The sequence below is a fragment of the Coregonus lavaretus genome, assembly GCF_964263955.1.
Source record: "Coregonus lavaretus genome assembly, chromosome: 9".
Taxonomy (NCBI): Eukaryota; Metazoa; Chordata; class Actinopteri; order Salmoniformes; family Salmonidae; genus Coregonus; species Coregonus lavaretus.
This window is the reverse complement of record NC_139996.1, coordinates 12,930,861-12,954,968: the sequence shown is the minus strand read 5'-3', so window position 1 is coordinate 12,954,968 and position 24,108 is coordinate 12,930,861. Positions and strand designations below refer to the sequence as shown.

General features: G+C 46.8%; 2 protein-coding genes across 2 annotated transcripts in view; both read left to right on the top strand.

Moving 5' to 3' along the window:
- The first annotated feature begins 8,735 nt into the window (after positions 1–8,735).
- On the top strand, positions 8,736–12,299 carry LOC311135083 (uncharacterized protein). The gene is made up of 2 exons (XM_084168952.1): positions 8,736–8,788; positions 9,123–12,299. The coding sequence occupies exon 2, from the start codon at positions 9,163–9,165 to the stop codon at positions 10,795–10,797; it is 1,635 nt and encodes a 544-aa protein (XP_084025078.1). The 5' UTR covers positions 8,736–8,788; positions 9,123–9,162; the 3' UTR covers positions 10,798–12,299.
- A 4,241-nt stretch (positions 12,300–16,540) lies between these two features.
- Positions 16,541–24,108, top strand: part of LOC311134867 (laminin subunit beta-4-like) — a gene marked incomplete at both ends in the record, with an annotated part of 34,244 nt that continues 26,676 nt past the window's right edge. The window contains 2 exon segments of the mRNA XM_084168639.1: positions 16,541–16,553; positions 22,708–22,865. Of these exon segments, the coding sequence (XP_084024765.1) occupies positions 16,541–16,553; positions 22,708–22,865 (171 nt within the window).

The window sequence follows — 24,108 nt, the reverse complement described above, 5'->3', positions numbered from 1 at the left end:
TTCCAGTGCGCCTGTTCGCGCACTGGACTGTTTGACGCATTTCTGCGTAACTCTGTATTCTGGAATGAATTCTGTATTTTGTGATTTACCCTCCTGTGCCTGACTCCTTCAAATCACCCATTACAGAATCACACACCCGCCATGTAGTCAGCAGGAGAGGAGCACATGCCTGGAGTCGTGGCACGGGTCCATGAGCATTCGACGATGCTAGCCAGCTTGGGAGAAGCGATGGATCGGGTTCTCCAGGTCGTCCAACGCCTGGAGAGGAGAGGACCCGATCTGTCGAGACCAGCTGGGCGACCGGATCCAGCCACCCACACCCCAGCACCCAGAGGGATCCATATATCCCGACCACGGGATTTCGACGGGACAGCTGCTCTCTGCCAGGGATTCCTCCTTCAACTGGAGCTTTACTATTCCAGCATCAGCTGGTGGACATGGCGATCCGGTTGGACAACCTGCTTCCCGTTCCAACCCCGCCTGACCTGGATCACGAGCTGATGGAGCTGGATGGAGCGGCGATCCGGGAGAGCGGAGGACGACAGTGCCAGTGTCACTCTGGTGGCACGAGAGGACATTTCACTGCATAATGTCTTCAGCTTTCTTTTGGGTCTGGAGGCGGCAGGCAGGGCACTCTCGCGTCACCCCAGGTATCGAACACCCACACTTGTTCAGACCCCTCTGCTGCGCACTGTATCCTACCCATCCACTTTCCTGATTACATTGTAGTTCCCCAGTGTAAGGCACTGGTCGATTCAGGGCAAGCTGGGAACTTTATGAACAGGTCATTTTCACACAGTCTAGGCATTACATTGGTTCCCCTATCCATTCCACTCCCCATCAGAGCACTTGACAGTCGACCATTAGGGTCCGGGTTCATTAGGGAGGTTACAGCACCAGTCACTATGGTTACACACGAGACTCATCGTGAGCAAGTCACTTTTAGTATTATTGAGTCTCCTGCTTTCCCTGTTGTGTTAGGTATTCCCTGGTTAGCACTCCACAACCCCACCTTTTCATGGCCACAGAGGGTTCTCACGGGGTGGTCACGAGAGTGTCAGAGTAGGTGTCTCGGTGTTTCTGTTGGTGCAACCACGGTGGAAAGTCCATACAGTACCTCCACCGTGCGCATTCCCCCCGATTACCTCGATTTGCCGCACGCGTTTTCCAAAATGCAGGCAACCAAATTACCACCTCATCGGGCGGGGGATTGCGCAATAAACCTCCGGGTAGACGTTGTGCCTCCCAGGAGTCATGTGTATCCCCTGTCACAGGCTGAAACGGAGGCTATGGAGACATACGTCTCAGAGTCCCTGCGCCAGGGGTTCATACGTCCCTCCACTTCGCCCGCCTCCTCAAGTTTCTTTTTTGTGAAGAAGAAAGACGGCGGTCTGCGCCCTTGCATTGATCACCGATCACTAAACAAGGGGATGATACTATTTATTTATCCTCTACCCCTCATTCCATCTGTGATCGAGTAAATGCATGGGGCGCGCTTCTTCACAAAATTCTCTGGAGTGCGTACAACCTGGTGCGTGTCCGAGAGGGGGACGAGTGGAAGACAGCATTCAGCACAACCACGGGGCATTATGAATACCTGGTGATGCCTTACGGTTTGATGAATGCTCCATCCGTATTCCAGTCCTTTGTGAACTAGGTGTTTCGGGACATGCTTGGTCGCGGTGTAGTGGTCTACATTGATGACATTCTGGTGTATTCCGCTACGCGCGCCGAGCATGTGTCCCTGGTTCGCAAAGTGCTGGCCCGACTGTTGGAACATGACCTTTATGCCAAGGCAGAAAAGTGTCTGTTTTTTCAACAGTCCGTCTCCTTCCTCGGATACCGCATTACCATCTCAGGTGTGGAGATGGAGGGAGATCACATTTCTGCCGTGCGTAATTGGCCGACTCCAACCACGGTAAAGGAGGTGCAGTGCTTTTTGGCTTTGCCAACTACTATCTGAGGTTTATTCAGGGCTTTGGCAAGATCGCAGCTCCCATCACATCTCTGTTGAAGGGTGGGCTGTCCCGGCTCCGCTGGTCTGCTGAGGCTGACAGGGCCTTCAGTAACCTGAGGGGTCTGTTCACCTCAGCCCCAGTACTGGCCCACCCCGATCCATCACTACTGTTCGTAGTGGAGGTGGATGCGTCCGAGGTAGTGATAGGTGCGGTCCTACTTCAACGCTCGGGCACGCCACCCAAGCTCTGCCCCTGTGCCTTCTTCTCCAAGAAGCTCAGCCCGGCAGAGCAGAACTACAACGTTGGTGATCAGGAACTGTTGGCTGTTGTCCGAGCCCTGACCGTGTGGAGGCATTGGCTTGAAGGGGCAAAACACCCTTTCCTCGTCTGGACGGACCACCGTAACCTGGAGTACATCCGGGCAGCGAGGAGGCTGAACCCTCGCCAGGCCAGGTGGGCCCTATTCTTCACCCGGTTTGATTTTACACTATCATACATCCCGGGTACGAAGAACGTGAAGGCAGACGCACTGTCACGGCTGTACGACACAGAGGAGAGACCCAGAGACAACACCCCCATACTCCCGGCCTCCTACATTGTGGCGCCGGTAGTATGGGCGATGGACACGGATATAGAGCAGGCGTGACGCACAGAGCCATCTCCACCTCAGTGTCCAGCTGGGCTGCAGTACGTGCCTGCTCTTATCCGTGACCGTCTGATCTACTGGGCACACACGTCCCCCTCCTCTGGTCACCAAGGTATCGGTTGTACAGTGCGCTGCCTGACCAGAAAGTACTGGTGGCCTACCTTGGCTAAGGACATGAGGGTGTATGTCTTCTCCTACTCCGTGTGCTCCCAGAGTAAGGCACCTCCCAGTGGGTAAGTTACAGCCTTTACCAGTTCCACAACGGCCATGGTCTCACCTGAGTATTGATTTCCTTACTGATCTTCCCCTCTCTCAAGGTAACACCACCATCCTGGTCGTTGTGGACCGCTTTTCCAAAGCCTGCCGCCTCCTTCCTCTGCCCGGTCTCCCCACGGCCCTGCAGACTGTGGAGGCCCTGTTTACACACGTCTTCAGGCACTACGGGGTACCAGAGGACATAGTGTCTGACCGGGGTCCCCAGTTCACATCAAAGGTCTGGAAGGCATTCATGGAATGTCTGGGAGTCTCGGTCAGCCTGACCTCTGGTTTCCAACCCTAGTTTAATGGGCAGGTGGAACAGGTGAATCAGGATGTGGGTAGGTTCCTGCGGTCCTACTGCCAGGACCGGCCGGGGGAGTGGTCGGTGTTCTTGCCATGGGCCAAATATGCCCAGAACTCTCTCTGTCACTCCTCCACTAACCTAACGCCATTCCAATGTGTTTTAGGTTACCAACCGGTTCTGGAACCGTGGCACCAGAGCCAGGCCGAGGCTCCTGCGGTGGATGACTGGTTTCGATGCGCGGAGGAGACGTGGAATGCTGCTCATGTCCACCTCCAACGCCCCGTGCGTAGTGAGGCCCCGGTCTTTGTACCGGGTGATCAGGTCTGGCTCTCGACCCGCCTGCCCTGCCGGAAGCTGAGCCCGCGGTTTGTGGGGCCATTCAAAGTCCTGAGGAGGATAAAGGAGGTTACCTATAGGTTATTACTCCCACCAGATTATCGTGTTAACCCCTCGTTCCATGTGTCTCTCCTCAGGCCGGTGGTGGCTGGTCCGCTCCAGGAGTCTGAGGTGCGGGAGGTCCCTCCGCCTCCTCTGGACATCGAGGGGGCCCCAGCGTATTCTGGCTGTTCCATCCTGGAATCGAGACGTCGGGTGAGGGGCCTTCAGTACCTCGTGGGAGGGGTACGGTCCAGAGGAGCGGTGCTGGGTCCCAGTGAGGGATATCCTCGAACCCTCCCTGTAGCGGGATTTCCACAGTCGCCATCCGGCTCGCCCTGCTCCACGTCCTCCTGGCCATCCCCGAGGCCGGTGTTGGCGCGCTGCTGGAGCTGCGCGTCTAGCGGGGGATACTCTCACGACTTCCTCCGAAGCTGCCACTTCTCCTTGTTCGGGCAGGCTTCGGCGTTCGTCGTCACCGGCCTTCTAGCCACTGCCACTCCTCATCTCATCATTCCATTTCTTTTGTCTTGTTTATTACACACACCTGGTTCATATCCCTTCATTAGTACTTGAATAAGTGTTCCCTCTGCCCCCTTGTCCTTGTGTGTGATTGTTTATTGTGAGGAGAGTGTAGCTCAGTTGAGCTCCGTGTATTTTGTATTGCTGGGGTATTTTTCCCCGTGTGCCTGTTTAGTTCCAGTGCGCCTGTTTGCGCACTGGACTGTTTGACGCATTTCTGCGTAACTCCGTATTCCGGAATAAATTCTGTATTTTGTGATTTACCCTCCTGTGCCTGACTCCTTCAAATCACCCATCACAAATAACAACCTTGATCGTATTCTATTCTAATATCAGTAATCTATTTTATATTTTTATTCTCAAACATGCTTTTTGTTGTCTTTTGCTCCTCCACTGTGACTCTCAAAGCCATTAAAGACCGAGAGAAGTCCAGCTCTACGTCGGTTAGGACACCAGAGACCAGTCAGAACAGTTCTGAGAACAACCTAACAGACATCCTCAGTGTCTGGTATGCCAGTGATAATGTCCTACAGCCAAGGCCACCAGGGAGAAGGAATAGTTAATCCCACGTCCACAACATGGATGTGAATGAAGCGAGGGAAGGCCTCCAATGGTCACTCCACCCATCAGGCTCCCACTGCTCACTGTGACCTCTTTCACTGTCCAAAGGATGAAAAACACCCCCAAGGTGTCTTACATGCCTCATCTGCAGCTGGAGAGACAGGTGGGTAGCTTCCTGGATAGCAAGCATCCGGGTCCGGTCAAAACCAACACCAAAGGTAACCCATCTACCTCCAGCCACAAGCAGCAGCTAGAGGTTAAAACCAGCAGATCTCAGACACCAGTAGGCATCCCTAGGAGGTCAAAGGTGCACTCCACTGCAGCCCAGGCAGTAGCTCCTTCATCTGGGACTCCATGCAGGCAGTCTGAGGTCAGGATCCAGGCCAAGCCTCCCCAGACGTCTAAAATCCAGGACCAAAGACCCCGTTCTCCTCCTGCGCAGGCCAGGTGCTCTCTGTCCGGTGGCAGCCTCTTACAGCCGCCATTTTCTCCTGTGGATGTCCTCCAGTTGGAGCTCCAGGCCAGACCCAAGACGGGGATATCTAGACAAGTCATAAGACCCACTGATGGCAGCTCTCAGAGATGGGACCAAGTCACAATTTAGCAAGTCCTAAGCAAGTCTCAAGTCTTAACCTTCGAGTCTTGATTCAAGTCCCAAGTAAAAATGTGCAAGTCTCAAGTCAAGTCCGAAGTTCCAGAGCTCAGGTTAAGTCAAGTTACCAGTCCCTAATTTTGGGTTTCGAGTCCTGAAGTCAATGGTTAAGTGGTGTATACCAATTTCATTGCAATTTTAAAGGTTTGGTATAGGATTAAAGTAAAAAATAAAAACCAGTGTCCACGACTGGGATCAAACACGCAACCTTCTGATCCAGAGTCATGGGATTATGCCCGTCCACAATACCCTAGCAAAACCCAATACTACTTGATGGTAATAGCGCTCACTGTTGCCCCTAGAGGACGGTTTTGAAGGCCTTTCCCGACGTCCTCAGGGAATGGATAGACATCAATCTTGAACGACTTGGCTGGGAATTTAAACAGGTGCAGTTTGTGCTGGGGACAATCTAAAATGTGCAGTTTTGTCACACAACACAATGCCACAGATGTCTCAAGTTTTGATGGAGTGTGCAATTGGCATGCTGACTGCAGGAATGTCCACGAGCTGTTGCCAGAGATTGGAATGTTCATTTCTCTACCATAAGCCGCCTCCGCAACGTCGTTTTAGAGAATTTGTCAGTATGTTCAACCGGCCTCACAACCACAGACTGCCTGTAACTACGCCAGCCCAGGACCTCCATGTCCGGCTTCTTCACCTGCGGGATCGTCTGAGACCAGCCACCCGGACAGTTGATGAAATTGTGGGTTTGCACAACCGAATAATTTCTGCACACACTGTCAGAAACCGTCTTGGGGAAGCTCATCTGCGTACTCGTCGTCCTCACCAGGGTCTTTACCTGACTGCAGTTCGGCGTCATAACCGACTTCAGTGGGCAAATGCTCACCTTCGATGGCCACTGGCACGCTGGAGAAGTGTGCTCGTCACAGATGAATCCCAGTTTCAACTGTACCGAGCTGATGGCAGACAGCGTGCCAGTGGCCATCGAAGGTGGCGTTGTGTGGGCGAGCGGTTTGCTGTTGTCTACGTTGTGGACGGCGTGCCCAATGGGGGTGGTGGGGTTATGGTATGGGCAGGCATAAGCTACGGACAACGAACACAATTGCATTTTATCGATGGCAATTTGAATGCACAGAGATAACATGATGAGATCCTGAGGCCCATTGTCGGCCATTCATCCGCCGCCATCACCTCATGTTTCAGCATGATAATGCACCGCCCCATGTCGCAAGGATCTGTACACAATTCCTGGAAGCTGAAAATATCCCAGTTCTTCCTGCATACTCACCCATTGAGCATTATTGGGATGCTCTGGATCGATGTGTACGACAGCGTGTTCCAGCTTCCGCCAATATCCAGCAACTTCGCACAGCCATTGAAGAGGATTGGGACAACATTCCACAGGCCACAATCAACAGCCTGATCAACTCTATGCAAAGGAGATGTGTCGCGCTGGTTGAGGCAAATGGTGGTCACACCAGATACTGACTGGTTTTCTGATCCACGCCCCTAACCTTTAAAAAAAAGTATCTGTCACCAACAGATGCATATCTGTATTCCCAGTCATGTGAAATTCATAGATTAGGACCTAATGACTGATTCCCTTATATGAACTGTAACTCAGTAAAATCTATGAAATTGTTGTGTTTATATTTTTGTTCAGTGTATATTGAGACAAATTACAGACAGACGCATACAAGTTGCAAAAGAGAACTCAATTGATTGAACATTAAATGTATTTCAATTTTAATAAAACGATGGATGCTCCTAGGAAGGTTCTAAAGATGAATTTAGCCTTTAGATCAGGGGTTTCAAACTCATTCCATGGAGGGCCTAGTGTCTGCAGGTTTTTGGTTTTTCCTTTCAATTAAGACCTAGACAATCAGGTGAGGGGAGTTCTTTACTAATTACTGACCTTAATTAATCAATCAAATACAAGGGAGGAGCGAAAACCCGCAGACACTCGGCCCTCCGTGGAATGAGTTTGACACGTGTGCTTTAGATGCTTTTGGGAAACCAGGTCCAGGTTGATTACTCCTGCTTGCGCCCCCTGCACAGCAGATGGCGCCAAAGTGTCCCCTGTTTCTTTTTCGTCGGAAAAAGGAAGCAGACTTTATGAAGCTTGCTGTGTTTTGCGCCACGTAAGTGAACGTTTGAGACGCCAGCAAGAATAAGCAAGACCTAGCAAGAACAAGGTCGTGACCTCAGCGAAATCCAAAATAAATTGCCACAATGAAGACCGTAAAAAATAATACAAATGGTCAAAACTCGTAACATTTTAAATGGAAATGTTAGCAGACTTACATTTTGTTTAACAATTTCAAAAAACTGAAAATAGTTAATAACCTTAATGCACAAATAATATTATAGCATTGACAATATTGTTAACAGCATTAAGATGAATGGTTACTAGATAGTTATGATGGTAACAACAGCAATAAAAATAACAAAACGTTATTTATAATGCTACTATTAATAATAATAGTAATAACACTACTACTAATAAGAATATTATAATTATAATAATCAACTTTAGAAAACACATTTAAATCCCATTGTTATTTAGCCCATTCATTTTACACTGTACACAATGTTTACACCCCAATCATCGTCACTACTAATTTTGAGGCCCTTAAAGTGTGGGCAATCAGCTGAAATCCAATTGTTTTTTTCATATTGGACATAGATATTACACTGACAACAATTTTCTGTACATTGTATCACAGTTAAAGGGGGTCCATTCTTCTTAGGAGCACCTGTAAACTCTGTGGATTTGGAAACTAGAGGTGCTCCTGAGTTGAATGGACACCCCTTTTACTGTGACACAATGTACAGGAAATGGTGTATGGTCCAATATGTATGTTTTGCATGCCCCGGGTGGGCAGAGTTTGCACATTTTAGACCATTCCATTGGCCCTTAAGTGAAATCTCCACCCACCCGGGGCACCAGGCCATGCAAAACGAACTTGCCCTGTGTCCAATATGGAAAATGGATTGGATTTCAGCTGATTGGCCACTCTTTAAGGGACTCAAAATGAGCAGCGACCATGCTGGGGTGTAACATCTGTGGATTTGGAAACTAGAGGCGCTCCTTAGTTGAATGGACCCCCCTTTTACTGCGACACAATGTACAATTGATTATGTACAGTCCAATAAATTATAGGAGTACACAGACAAAAAAACATTGTTGACCAAATATTTTTTTTAATATGTTTCAATAATTCTTTGTATGATAACTATTATACAATATACTGATAATTGTGAACATTTTCCATAATTTTTGCCCTAATTATTAATTGACAAAGTGTACAGAATAGGACTCTTATTCCGAAGGATTCCACAAATACTTGGTTATTGTTAATGTTTAGACAAAAAATGTTTCATACATCATGAATGAATACAGGTTAATGACACATGTCTACTATGACGTGGAGGAACTTTTATTTCGAAAATGTTCGAACTTCCGTGACCAGGAAGTACTTGTTTAGTTTTGCTGACGTCACGCTGATATTTGCGCCGTTGTTTTTGTCCAAGTACGAACATAGCTACAGGTATTTTGACTTTTCTAGGCGTTAGCAGTAGTTTTGTGTGTTTTCGTATTGTGCATTCTTGTTGAGTCATATAGCTAAACCAACAATTTTGTGTTTCCATTCGGTATGAGCACTGTAGGCAATCAAACTAGCCAACTTTAGCTTGCTGGCTAGCTAGTCAGCTAACGTTCATGTTTGGTTTAGTTCTTACACTGTTTGTTTTTAAATGTGTGGTCGTCCACATCCACAACACAATGAAACATTGAAAGTCTGTGTCAAGTGAGGTCTTGTTTGCATTAGCCATGTTTAATATATTCTATTTTCTTCACACATTGTTTTCTGACACTTTCCCCAGACAGAAGATTAGACTGCACCACTCCCATCCGTCAATCAAGATGGATAACTTGATTAAAGAACACCACAGCCCCAATGATCCAGAGAACAAGGCCAATGACATTGATTCAGCTGAAATAAAGATTGAAATAGATGAGGTGCGCATTGAGTACACTGAACAGATTAACACACTGGAAGAAGAGTATCTAAGTGATCAGCCAGCAAACCAAGCAGACAGTTCGGATTCGTCACAGGAGGATTCTGAGTCTGATTCAGAGGCTTTCTCTTGTACCCAGTGTGAGAAGAGCTTCCGTACCGCCTTACGCTTGAAAAAGCACCAGACTAGGCACACTGATAAAACCCTACACTATTGCATGACGTGTGAGAAGAGCTTCCCTTATGCATCTCTCTTAAAGCAGCACCTAACAATGCATGATGCTGACAGAACATACTGTTGCACGAAATGCGAAAAGAGCTTCCGATCTGCACCGTGCCTAAGGAAGCACCTGACGACGCACGGTGAGAAAAATCACGGTTGCACCGAGTGCGATAGGAAATTCTGTTCAGCATCTCGCTTAAAAAGGCACATGACAACACATAGCGGGGAAAGGCCACATGTTTGCACCACCTGCGGGAAGAGTTTTACCCGACCGGAGAGCTTAAAGAATCATCAGCTAAATCACCAAGGGGAGAAGCTGCACACCTGCCATGACTGTGGAAAGAGCTACAGTGTACTGAAGTTCCTTAAAGAACACATGAAAGTCCACGAGGGTCCCCACATCTGCTCTCAGTGTGGGAAGAGCTACACGCTCCTCTACAACTTGAAAATGCATATGTCAGCAGCGCATGGAGAGGAGAAATCATTGCCTTGCTCTGAATGTGGGAAAAGTTTTGTCTCAGAGTATCGTCTGCGAAAGCATCAGAAGCAAGTACACAGAACAGCCTTCCCCTGCCCTGAATGTGGGCGGAGCTTCTCCACACTGTCCATATTGCAAGAGCATCAGTCAAACCATACTGGTATCAAACCCCATTCTTGTGAGGAGTGTGGGAAGAGCTTTGGCCTTCTGGAGGGTCTTCAGAGGCACCAGTACACACACAGGCCCAAACCAGAAAAATCCTGCCTCTGTGAGGAGTGTGGAAAAAGCTTTCTTAACCTCACCCAGCTGGCCAGACATAAACAAGTTCATTCCAATGTTAAGTCACACACTTGTGAGGATTGTGGTAAAAAATTCAAACAGATCGGAGGTTTGAGAATACACCGCCGCACTCACACAGGGGAGACACCGTTCTCTTGCAAAGAGTGCGGGAAAACATTTACGCAGGCCAGCTCCTTGAAGGTTCATATGTTAACACACACAGGAGAGAGGTCATTCTCTTGTAAGGAGTGTGGCAAGACGTTCAACATCGCAAAGACATTACGGCTTCACATGCGCATTCACACAGGAGAGAAACCACATAAATGCCCTGATTGTGGGAAGGGATACCATCACGCCCAGGGACTCAGAATGCACCTGCTATTTCACAAGGGGGAGAGACGGCACACATGCACTTACTGTGACAAGAGTTTCTTTCTGCCGGGACATTTAAGAGCACACGTCCGACTGCACACTGGAGAGAAACCTTACCTCTGCTCTAACTGTGGGAAGAGTTTCAATCGGGCTTGGAATTTAAAGCAACACAAGAAAATATGTCAGTGATATATTTCACCACAAACTGAACTTTCCACAGCATGTTATTGTGGGGCTCCTTTTTTTGTAATATTATGCCTATGATTCATTGTGCTCTATGCCAAACTAGTCTAATAATACATTAGATAAAAACGTATTTTGCATTGAACTTGCATAACATTTGCTTTGTCCATTTTAAATCTGTATGTTGTTGTGGCAACAAAGTAGATGACATGCACTATGTAGCCTACTTTGGCTGGGCCATATTGTGTGATGGGGATACTTGTAGTACTGTACAGTGTACTGTATGACTAACTTTGAGTGAAGAATGATTGATTTGAAATGTAAACATGTTGTGTACAAAATGAACCCTACAGGGTAGACCTAACCCAAGCATCTGGATAGTATCATATTACTGTAGCAGAGAAACCTCCAGCTTTATTCAATGCCTTGATATGTACATTCTAGAAAACTACTTTGAAAGAATATACAGCTACATTATTTCTGTCAATATGCTATACTGTATATACACACCGTGGCCAGTTTATTAGGTACAGCCATCTAGTACCGCGTCGGACCCCCCTTTGCCTCCAGAATAGTCTGAATTCTTCGGGCATGAAATGTTGCCAGGAAAACATTCCCCACACCATTACACCACCGCCACTGTTGACACCAGGCAGGATGGGGACATGGACTCATGCTGCTTACTCAAAATCCTGACTCTGCCATCAGCATGACGCAACAGGAACCAGGATTCGTCGGACCAGGCAATGTTTTTCCACTCCTCAATTGTCCAGTGTTGGTGATCGCGTGCCCACTGGAGCCGCTTCTTCTTGTTTTTAGCTGATAGGAGTGGAACCCGGTGTGATCGTCTGCTGCAATAGCCCATCCGTGACAAGGACCGACGAGTTGTGAGTTCCTGAGATGCCGTTCTGCACACCACTGTTGTACTGCGCCGTTGTTTGCCTCTTTGTGACCCAGCTGTTAGCTTGCACAATTCTTGCCATTCTCCTTCGACCTCTCATCAACGAGCTGTTTTCGCCCACAGGACTGCCGCTGACTGGATGTTTTTTGTTTGTCGCACCATTCTTGGTCAACCCTAGACACTGTCGTGCGTGAAAAGCCCAGGAAGCCGCCCGTTTCTGAGATACTGGAACCGGCACGCCTGGCACCGACAATCATACCACGCTCAAAGTTGCTTAGGTCACTTGTTTTGCCCATTCTAACGGTCAATCGAACAGTAACTGAATGCCTCGATGCCTGTCTGCCTGCTTTATATAGCAAGCCACGGCCACTTGACTCGCTGTAGGAGCGAACCATTTTCGTGAACGGGTTGGTGTACTTAATAAACTGGCCAATTAGTGTATTTTGCTTTGTAAATTAACATCTAAATAATCCTGAATATGCCTTGTATAATCTCATACATCCCTCTGTAGCATGGCTTAAACTAGCCTAGCCCTTTTCACTGTTTAATTTTCACAATTTGAATACATGTATTCCAGAAAAAAATGAATAAACATTTCTTTGAAACCAGTAAATCTATCAAATGCACTTATGGAATTGCTATCTGGAAATCTGCTGCTGATCGAATAGCCACCTAAGTTTGGTCTACTCAATGATCTATGATTGACTACTCTGTGTTATTTTTCTTTGCTGCAACTGTATTAGTATTTAGAGATGATGCACTAGTAGAGATCACACTATAAGTTCAATTTCTATGTTGGGTGAATCCCCTTCCCTCATACTGAATGTTATCAAGGCAAGGTGTGTTCTAATAATTTTCTTGCTGATATATTTCCACTTCACACAGGACATGGCTAACATAACGGAGAGACAAATCCAAATCAAATTTTATTTGTCACATGCGCCGAATACAACAGGTGTAGACCTTACAGCTTACTTACAAGCCCTTAACCAACAATGCAGTTTTAAGAAAGAATACCAAAAAAATACAATATAAAATAATCCGAAATAAAAGTAACAAATAATTAAAGAGCAGCAGTAAAAATAACAATAGCGAGGCTATATACAGGGGTTACCGGTACCGAGTCAATGTGCGGGGGCACCGGTTAGTCGAGGTAATTGGGGTAATATGTACATGTAGGTAGAGTTATTAAAGTGACTATGCATAGATAATAAACAGAGAGTAGCAGCAGTGTGTATTCAATCAGTGTATTCAATGTTTCTAATGTAAACCCCTGTCTTGTACTGTACTACATCCAGGCAAGGTGAGCATACCTCAGTAACTAGTCTGTGTTCCATGTCTTTGTCCAGGTAAATCCCTCCCTCATACTGGACAGTACTTCGGGTATCAATCAGAGGGAGACAGGAATGTGTCCGCTTTGAATGAAACCTAATCCTCCTCCTCCTTCACTTACACCCTCGGGGGCCTACATTTTGGCCTGCTCTCTCGCTCTCTCTGTATGGCGCTCAGGTGTGCCCTTACATGCTGAGACTCAGTGTCATTACCACTCTAATCACATTCAGGCTCTGGAGCAGGTAGGCACTGATTCTGGAAGCATACAGGTAAGACTGCTTATACTGTAAGTGCTACATTTGTGTTATGAGAAAGTGTTGCTGCTCTGATTTTGTGAAATGGTCTGTAAACAGCTTTGAATGGAACATGTTTTTTATTTTTTTTGTTCTTGTGTCATCACTTTTTATCAGATACTTTATTCGTGAAATTGGCTTGAGGCAAATCCAGTGTGTCACGATCGTTATACGGAGTAGACCAATGCGCAGCGTTAGTTGCGAACATACTTAACTTTATTATCTTATTATCTTATTATCTTAAAAAAATAATAATATAACAACAAAACAATAAACGAAACGTGCAGTCCTACGGTTAACACAGAAACAACCAAACGGAAACAAGATCCCACAAACACTAAGGGAAACAGACTGTTTAAATATGGCTCCCAATCAGAGACAACCAGCAACAGCTGACACTCGTTGCCTCTGATTGGGAGCCACTCTGGCCAACATAGAAATACCACAACTAGAACTCCCACACAGAACATAAACACATAGAATTTACACACCCTGGCTCAACATATAGAGTCCCCAGAGCCAGGGTGTGACAGTACCCCCCCCCCAAAGGCGCGGACTGCGACCGCGCCTGAACATAAACAAACCAGGGGAGGGCTGGGTGGGCATTCCTCCTCGGAGGCGGTTCCGGCTCCGGGCTTGACCACCACCCTCTAATAATCCCCCCGTAGCGCCCCTGGTCCGGACTGGCCCCGCTGGCTGGAGCTGGACTGGACATCGTAGGAGCGGATTGCTTCAGCTCCGGTGTGGAGCAGCTGACCGGTACCTGACCAGGCACCGGTGACCCAGGCACGGGTTGTGCCGGACTGACGACGCACACCCCTGGCTTGGTGCGTGGAGCAGGAACGGACCGGACTGACGATGCACACCCCTGGCTTGGTGCGTGGAGTAGCAACGGGCCGGACCGGGCTGACGATGCGCACCCCTGGCTTGGTGCGTGGAGCAGGAACGGGCCGGACCGGGCTGACGATGCGCACCCTTGACTTGGTGCGTGGAGCAGCAACGGGCCGGACCGGGCTGACGATGTGCACCCCTGGCTTGGTGCGTGGAGCAGGAAAGGGCTGGACCGGGCTGACGACTCGCACCCCTGGCTTGGTGCGAGTGGCAGGAACAGGCCGGGCCGGGCTGGCGACGCGCACCGTAGCTTTGGTGCGAGTGGCAGGAACAGGCCGGGCCGGGCTGGCGACGCGCACCGTAGCTTTGGTGCGAGTGGCAGGAACAGGCCGGGCCGGGCTGGCGACGCGCACCGTAGGCTTGGTGCAAGTTGCAGGAACAGGCCGGGCCGGGCTGGCGACGCGCACCGTAGACTTGGTGCGAGTGGCAGGAACAGGCCGGGCCGGGCTGGCGACGTGCACCGTAGGCTTGGTGCGAGGGGCAGGAACAGGCCGGGCCGGGCCGGGCTGGCGACGCGCACCGTAGACTTGGTGCGAGTGGCAGGAACAGGCCGGGCCGGGCTGGCGACGCGCACCGTAGGCTTGGTGCGAGGGGCAGGAACAGGCCGGGCCGGGCTGGCGACGCGCACCGTAGACTTGGTGCGAGGAGCAGGAACAGGCCGGGCCGGGCTGGCGACGCGCACCGTAGGCTTGGTGCGAGGAGCAGGAACAGGCCGGGCCGGGCTGGCGACGCGCACCGTAGGCTTGGTGCGAGGAGCAGGAACAGGCCGAGCCGGGCTGGCGACGCGCACCGTAGGCTTGGTGCGAGGGGCAGGAACAGGCCGGGCTGGCGACGCGCACCGTAGGCTTGGTGCGGGGAGCAGGAACAGGCCGGGCTGGCGACGCGCACCGTAGGCTTGGTGCGAGGAGCAGGAACAGGCCGGGCCGGGCTGGCGACGCGCACCGTAGGCTTGGTGCGAGGGGCAGGAACAGGCCGGGCCGGGCTGGCGACGCACACCGTAGGCTTGGTGCGAGGAGCAGGAACAGGCCGGGCCGGGCTGGCGACGCGCACCATCCACTTAGTGCGGGGAGCAGGAACGGGCCGGACCGGACTGGTGACGCACACCACTTGCTTGGTGTGAGGAGCGGGACTGGGTTTCGTCATAACCCTCCGCTCCCTCAGCTGCCTACCGAGTTCCTCTCGCCGTGCCTCAATTCTCACCTTCTCCCTTATCGCCTCCAATAGCTCCACCCTCTGCACCACTAACTCCTGCTCCCTCTGCGCCAATAGCCCCCTTAACCTGGTGGCCTCCTCACCTAACCTCCTACTACGCCCTGTAGCTGCCTCCTGCTGCCCCGTCGCCCATGCCGTATGCCCCCCCCTAAATTTTTTTGGGGGTTGCCTCTCGTCTGTCCGACGACGACACTGTTGACGCCGTTGCTCCTCTCTCCGTCGCGCCTCTACCGTCTCACTCCATGGACGGCGATCCATCCCGGCCTGGATTTCCTCCCAGGTCCAGGATACTTTATTCGTGAAATTGGCTTGAGGCAAATCCAGTGTGTCACGATCATTATACGGAGTAGACCAATGCGCAGCGTTAGTTGCGAACATACTTAACCTTATTATCTTAAGTGATAATATAACAACAAAACAATAAACGAAACCTGCAGTCCTACGGTTAACACAAAAACAACCAAACGGAAACAAGATCCCACAAACACTAAGGGAAACAGACTGTTTAAATATGGCTCCCAATCAGAGACAACCAGCAACAGCTGACACTCGTTGCCTCTGATTGGGAGCCACTCTGGCCAACATATAAATACCACAACTAGAACTCCCACACAGAACATAAACACATAGAATTTACACACCCTGGCTCAACATATAGAGTCCCCAGAGCCAGGGTGTGACACAGTGCAGTAGATAACTTATTAAATATAGGTCTCACATTAGATACTTTTTTTCCTGAATAGTTTACAGTCATTTGGTTTGAAGTGATATATAGTGTGATATATTTGAGATAAGAAAGAGAGAGATCTTGATCACTGCCTCTGTGGAACAATGATTATTGTGGGCTCTTCAATCGATTCTGCAGCACATTTGTTGGAAGACGCGTCACCAGCAAGGAGAAGATCATTGCTGGTGTTTCTCTCATCTAAAGTACAGAGGTCATCTTCTGTTTTAATGCAATTAGCGATAACTTGATGCCAAGAAAATATGGTTTAAAAACTTGGTTCATATCTCTCTTTGTCTTTAAAGTGTCTAGTATACTGTCCATTAACTTACAGTATTGCCAACTCTGTCTAAGTTATAGATTATACTAAATGACTGTTTAATTTGCATTCAGGCAATGTGCAGCTACAGTATGTTGGTTAGCTTGCTGTATATTCAATTCTAGCTATTGTTTTTCACCTGGTATTTTAGTTACTGTGTGTATTGGATTTATGATGCAAGTCGAAGCTAAGCCTAGAGTAAATTCACAAACAAATATCTCTTGGGGCCCATACATTCCCAATAAAGTTAATTCCTCTCTTGAAGGTTCACTTTTTCCAGCCATTACAATGAGCCCGTCCTCCTTTAGCTCCTCCCACCAGCCTCCACTGGTATGTACACTAAAAATATATACTAAGAATGATATGTAGAGATATTACAGTGAGCTGTCAAGAATCCAGTATATAAACAGTGTAACAAAATGTTATGTGAAGAATACAGTACATGAATACACAGTGACACTGTGATACAGGAGACTGAAAAGATTTGGCATGGGTCCTCCGATCCTCAAAAAGTTCTACAGCTGCACCATCGAGAGCATCCTGACTGGTTGTATCACCGCCTGGTATTGCAACTGCTCGGCCTCCGACCACAAGGCACTACAGAGGGTAGTGCGTACGGCCCAGTACATCACTAGGGCCAAGCTTCCTGCCATCCAGGACTTCTATACCAGGCGGTGTCAGAGGAAGGCCCTAGAAATTGTCAAAGACTCCAGCCACCCTAGTCATAGACTGTTCTCTCTGCTACCGCACGGCAAGCGGTACCGGAGTGCCAAGTCTAGGTCCAAAAGGCTTCTTAACAGCTTCTACACCCAAGCCATAAGACTCCTGAACAGCTAATCATGGCTACCCGGACTATTTGCATTGTCCCCCCCACCCCACCCCCTCTTTTACGCTGCTGCTACTCTGTTTATTATCTATGCATAGTCACTTTAACTCTACCCACATGTACATATTACTTCAATTACCTCGACTAACCGGTGCCCCCGCACATTTACTATGTACCGGTACCCCCTGTATATAGCCTCCCTACTGTTATTTTCTTTTACTGCTGCTCTTTAATTATTTGTTATTTTTAGCTTATCTGTACTTTACTTAACTTTTTTTTTTTAACTGCATTGTTGGTTAAGGGCTCGTAAGTAAGCATTTCACTGTAAGTTCTACACCTGTTGTATTTGGCGCATGAGGCAAATACACATTTATTTTATTTTATTTGAAAAACAGTAAAAAATAAACGGTCCCGTGTTTAATGTCTCTATGTTCATGGGACAGCAGCGTTGAGTGTGTGTGTGTGTGTGTGTGTGTGTGTGTGTGTGTGTGTGTGTGTGTGTGTGTGTTTGTGAGTATGGGTGTATGCTTGTGTGAAGTGTATGTGTGTACAGGCAGGGTTGGGTAGGTTACTTTTAAATGTAATCAGTTACAGTTACTAGTTACCTGTCCAAAATTGTAATCAGTAACTTAACTTTTGGATTACTCAAACTCAGTAACGTAATGATTACTTTCAGTTACTTTTCGATCCATCTAACACATTTGGTGTGTCATGGTGGTCTCTGACCTGTGGTCAGACTCGCTCAGCTGGAACAAACATAAACTTGAACCTTTTTTCAATGCTAAATTGAATGCCATTGAGAAAACAGAAAGGTGTAATAATGTATTTTTCGGCAAACATCCATAATATTTCTGAATTTAAAAGTAATCCTAGAAGTAATCATCTAGTTTTTCAAAAGTAGCTGTATTCTGATGACAATATTATTGCTGGTAATGTAATTGATTACAGTTACTGTTTGTTTTGGTCTTCAGATTACATGTAGCTGATTACATGTTGTAATTAGTGTGGTTACCACATAGCACTGTATCTGAACATGTGGTTTTGTGTAGTTGCCAGAGGAGGTTCAATTGAAAGCCATAGCGTTCACTGCAGGTATTTAGTGATTGACTTATACATGTCTGTACCTATTTATCAGCATGTGGATGTTGGTGAAACCTTGACTTACCTGTGATAATGTGAATGCCCTCTCAACTCATTGTTACTGGTAGAAAGGTACTGGACAGCACATCTCCCCTCTACTTCTCTGTTTGTTTCAACTCTATTCAATGCAGCAGAGGGGTAAACTGTAATGCAGGATTCAAGGAGTTAGCCAGCTAACTTGTCAAAATATTCTGAAATAACTTTATATTTTTTAGACAGTTAAGCTTGAAATAAGCATGATCTAATTGACTCAGCAACCAAAAACACATATGTTTAGATTTTTTAATGAATCGGAAAATCAACAGTTATTTCTGGTTGGTTATCAAAGTTGCTGGTTAACTCATTAGTCCTGTTTTGTAGTATACCCCTCTGTTCATTTGGCTAAAGTGTTGTTCAATGTCTGGCCTATGACCAACACCTGACTAATGTATTTTGACAGACCCTCTCCCTCCCTTCCTTCCCCTTGACAGTGATAAACATTTTGGGCTGGTTTACTGGACCCTTATTAATTCCTGGACTAAAAAGCATCTCCAATAGAGTATCTCCACTGGGTATGCTTTTATCCCAGGAATCGGCTTAATCTGGGTCCGGTGAACTGGAAACACGGTGACTCTGTCTGTCTTTTGTTCTCACTCTGTGTGTTTTTTTTTTCTTCTACCACCCAGTAGGTCTGCAAGCCAACGACTTGCAGGATGATTTCTCTGTTCCTGCTGATGGAGAATATTTGCGCTTGCTGGCACTTGCTTTCTCTAGCGGGATACATTATTATTTGCATATTTTCCCTAATATTTGTAATGGCGGACATCATTCTAGTCATGTATGGACAATTTTACTACTATTAAGTAGAAGTTTTGAGTGTCATTAAAAGTTGTATTAATTGGTCATCTTATACGTTTCTCTAAAGCAGTATATTTACAGTGCATTCGAATTTACAAGTATTCAGACCCCTTGACTTTTTCCACATTTTGTTATGTTACAGCCTTATTCTAAAATTGATTAAATAAATACAAATTCCTCATCAATCTACACACAATACCCCACAATGACAAAGCGAAAGCAGGTTTTAAGAGATTTTTGCAAATGTATACAAAATAAAAAACAGAAATACCTTATTTACATAAGTATTCAGAACCTTTGCTATGCAACTCAAAATTGAGCTCAGGTGCATCCTGTTTCCATTGATCATCCTTGAGATGTTTCTACAGCTTGATTGGAGTCCACCTGTGGTAAATTCAATTGATTCAACAGGGTTTGGAAAGGCACACACCTTTCTAAATAAGGTCCAACAGTTGACAATGCATGTCAGAGCAAAAACCAAGCCATGAGGTCGAAGGAATTGTCCATAGAGCTCCGAGACAGGATTGTGTCGAAGCACAGACCTTTGGCAGGGTACCAAAAAATGTATGCAGCATTGAAGGTCCCCAAGAACAAAGTGGCCTCCATCATTCTTAAATGGAAGAAGTTTGGAACCACCAAGACTCTTCCTAGAGCTAGCCGTACGGCCAAACTGAGCAATTGTGGGAGAAGGGCCTTGGTCAGGGAGGTGACCAGGAACGCGATGGACACTCTGACAGAGCTCCAGAGTTCCTCTGTGGAGATGGGAGAACCTTCCAGAAGGACGACCATCTCTGCGGAAGCCACTTCTCAGTAAAAAGCACAATGACAGCCCGCTTGGAGTTTGCCAAAAGGCACCTAAAGGACTCAGACCATGAGAAACAAGATTCTCTGGTCTGATGAAACTAATATTGAACTCTTTGGCCTGAATGCAAAGCATCACTTCTGGAGAAAACCTGGCACCATCCCTACGGTGAAGCATGGTGGTGGTAGCATCATACTGTGGGGATGTTTTTCGGTGGCAGGGACTGGGAGACTAGTCAGGATCGAGAGAATGATGAACGGAGCAAACTACAGAGAGATCCTTGATAAAAACCTGCTCCAGAGCACTCAGGACCTCAGACTGGGGCGAAGGTTCACCTTCCAACAGGACAACGACCATAAGCACACAGCCAAGTCAACGCAGGAGTGGCTTCGGAACAAGTTTCTGAATATCCTTGAGTGGCCCTGCCAGAGTCCGGACTTGAACCCGATCGAACATCTCTGGAGAGACCTGAAAATAGCTGTGCGGCGACGCTCCCCATCCAACCTGACAGAGCTTGAGGGGATCTGCAGAGAAGAACGGGAGAAAGTCCCCAAATACAGGTGTGCCAAGCTTGTAGCGTCATACCCAAGAAGACTCAAGGCTGTAATCACTGCCAACGGTGCATCAACAAAGTACTGAGTAAAGGGTCTGAAAACGTATGTAAATGTGATATTTCAGGGTTTTTCTTTTTTAATAAATGTGCAAACATTTCTAAATATATGTTTTTGCTTTGTCATTATGGGGTATTGTGTGTAGATTGATGAGGGGAAAAAGAATTTAATCCATTTTAGAATAAGGCTGTAATGTAACAAAATATGGAAAAAGACAACGGGTCTGAATACTTTCCGAATGCACTGTATAGATTCTTTCTGTTTAATAAAAGGCTTATTTTCATAAAGGCACCATCAAAGATTGCAAAATATCTTTAAATCAATTTGTAATTTACTTAAAATGTTTACTTAGGAAATAAAAAGAAGCACAACGTCTGGCTTGTGTATGATTACAGTGTCCGGATATAATCAAAGTGTTTAGTGATTACCTACAGTTGAAGTCGGAAGTTTACATACACCTTAGCCAAATACATTTAAACTCAGTTTTTCACAATTCCTGACATCTAATCCTGTCTTAGGTCAGTTAGGATCACCACTTTATTTTAAGAATGTGAAATGTCAGATTAATAGTAGAGAGAATTATTTATTTAAGCTTTTATTTCTTTCATCACATTCCCAGTGGGTCAGAAGTTTACATACACTCAATTAGTATTTGGTAGCATTGCCTTTAAATTGTTTAACTTGGGACAAACGTTTCGGGTAGCCTTCCATAAGCTTCCCACAATAGGTTGGGTGAATTTTGGCCCATTCCTCCTGACAGAGCTGGTGTAACTGAGTCAGGTTTGTAGGCCTCCTTGCTCGCACACGCTTTTTCAGTTCTGCCCACACATTTTCTATAGGATTGAGGTCAGGGCTTTGTGATGGCCACTCCAGTACCTTGACTTTGTTGTCCTTAAGCCATTTTGCTTCAATATATCCACATAATTTCCCTTCCTCATGATGCCATCTATTTTGTGAAGTGCACCAGTCCCTCCTGCAGCAAAGCACCCCCACAGCATGATGCTGCCACCCCCGTGTTTCACGGTTGGGATGGTGTTCTTCGGCTTGCAAGCGTTCCCCTTTTTGGAGCAGTGGCTTCTTCCTTGCTGAGCGGCCTTTCAGGGTATGTCGATATAGGACTCGTTTTACTATGGATATAGATACTTTTGTACCTGTTTCCTCCAGCATCTTCACAAGGTCCTTTGCTGTTGTTCTGGGATTGATTTGCACTTTTCGCACCAAAGTACGTTCATCTCTAGGAGACAGAACGCGTCTTCTTCCCGAGCGGTATGACGGCTGCGTGGTCCCATGGTGTTTATACTTGCGTACTATTGTTTGTACAGATGAACGTGGTACCTTCAGGCGTTTGGAAATTGCTCCCAAGGATGAACCAGACTTGTGGAGGTCTACAAAAAAAATTCTGAGGTCTTGGCTGATTTCTTTTGATTTTCCCATGATGTCAAGAAAAGAGGCATTGAGTTTGAAGGTAGGCCTTGAAATACATCCACAGGTACACCTCCAATTGACTCAAATGATGTAAATGAGCCTATCAGAAGCTTCTAAAGCCATGACATCATTTTCTGGACTTTTCCAAGCTGTTTAAAGGCACAGTCAACTTAGTGTATGTAAACTTCTGACCCTCTAGAATTGTGATACAGTGAATTATAAGTGTAAATAATTTGTCTGTAAACAATTGTTGGAAAAATGACTTGTGTCATGCACAAAGTAGATGTCCTAACCGACTTGCCAAAACTATAGTTTGTTAACAAGAAATTTGTGGAGTGGTTGAAAAACAAAATGTAATGACTCCAACCTAAGTGTATGTAAACCTCCGACTTCAACTGTATAATGTTTACATAATTACAGTACACACGTACTCTAAGTATAGTCAATGCATGTTTCCTTTTGTCTGATTCACGATACTGTTCATTTGTGACCATACCCTTCCAAACAAATAGTATTTTCATTAAAAAATATGTATTAATATTGCTCATAATATTGTATTTCTGGCCCTTCTGACTGATCTGTTTCTATGTTTCTCTGTTCCAGTGCGGGTGCCTGGGATCCTCTTCCAGGAGGACTGCGACGTGAACTCTTGCCACCCCCAGCTGGGGGACCTGATGGTGGGCCGCGCTGCCAAGCTCTCAGCCTCCTCTACCTGCGGACTAAACGGGCCCCAGAACTACTGCATCCTCGGATACATGGAGGTCAGGACTTAAACCTTGATAGGGGTGCTCTGTGGTGCACTGTTCCTAAACACAAACTTGAGTGTTGTTGTGGGGTTGAAGTCAGTGAGTGTCATCTGTATATGTTAATCTGTCTCATCTGTCTGCACACAGTACTAATGCCAAAAACAGATATGTTCCACAAGCACAAACAGACAGTTAGCTGTGATCCCACGCAAAAAAACATCAGGCTTGTCAGTACTATCTACAGAATCTCAACAGTGTTTAAGCCAGATGTTGAAGGTTGGAATAGGATATAAAGCGTTGTTTTAGAACAACTCTCTCCATTTGATTGTCAGCTCTGTTGCTCACCCTTAAGATGCCTCATACTGCAGACGTGTCTTGATCTGCCACATTTATAGTTCATTTTACATTTTAGTAATTTAGCAGACGCTCTCATCCAGAGCGACTTACAGTTAGTGAGTGCATAAATGTTTCATACTGGCTCCCGTGGGAATCGAACCCACAACCCTGGCGTTGCAAGTGCCATGCTCTACCAACTGAGCTACAGGAGGCCTGGCGTTTCCCTGAAAGTGCTCTGGGGCTAATTTAAGTGCTCTCGCTATGATGATTTCCTCTGCATAGCCCTCTTACCTCCCCCTTCACTCCCCTTTCCTCCCCTCAATGTTTCTCTCTAACACACCTTCTTTCTCTCTTTCACTCTCTGTTTTCCTCTCTCTCTTTCTGGCTCTTTTTCTCCTTCTACGTTTTTTCTCTCTCTTAGCTCTTCCCCCTGTGTCACGCCCTGGCTCTGGGGACTCTTAAATGTTGAGCCAGGGTGTGGAGTTTCTATGTCATATTTTCTATGTTGTGTTTTCTAGATCGTGTAGATCTATGTTGGCCAGGGTGGTTCCCAATCAGAGGCAGCTGTAGCTCATTGTCTCTGATTGGGGGCAATACTTAGGCAGCCTATTTGGCACTAGTCGGAGTGGGATCTTGTTCCGTTTAGGTTTGTTTTGTGTAACCTAGGACTTCACGTATCGTTTGTTTGTTGTTTTGTGTCGTGTTAAGTACGTAATAAAATGCTTATCACGCTGCGCCCTGGTCCGTCTCATCAGTAAACGATCGTGACACCCTGTCCTCCCCTGGCAGGTGATAGGTGTGTGCCCCTTTTGTGGACTTATGGCCTTATGAATTTATGAGTGCGTTTTCTTAGCATAATTCCGCCTAAATGTTTTGGGGCAGTCGAGAACTAATTGCAGGAAAAAAAGTGTGACTTAATCAC

Bases quoted from the DNA above. Each gene is read 5' to 3' on its own strand.
- LOC311135083 (XM_084168952.1), top strand. From the start codon at position 9,163: ATGGATAACTTGATTAAAGAACACCACAGCCCCAATGATCCAGAGAAC.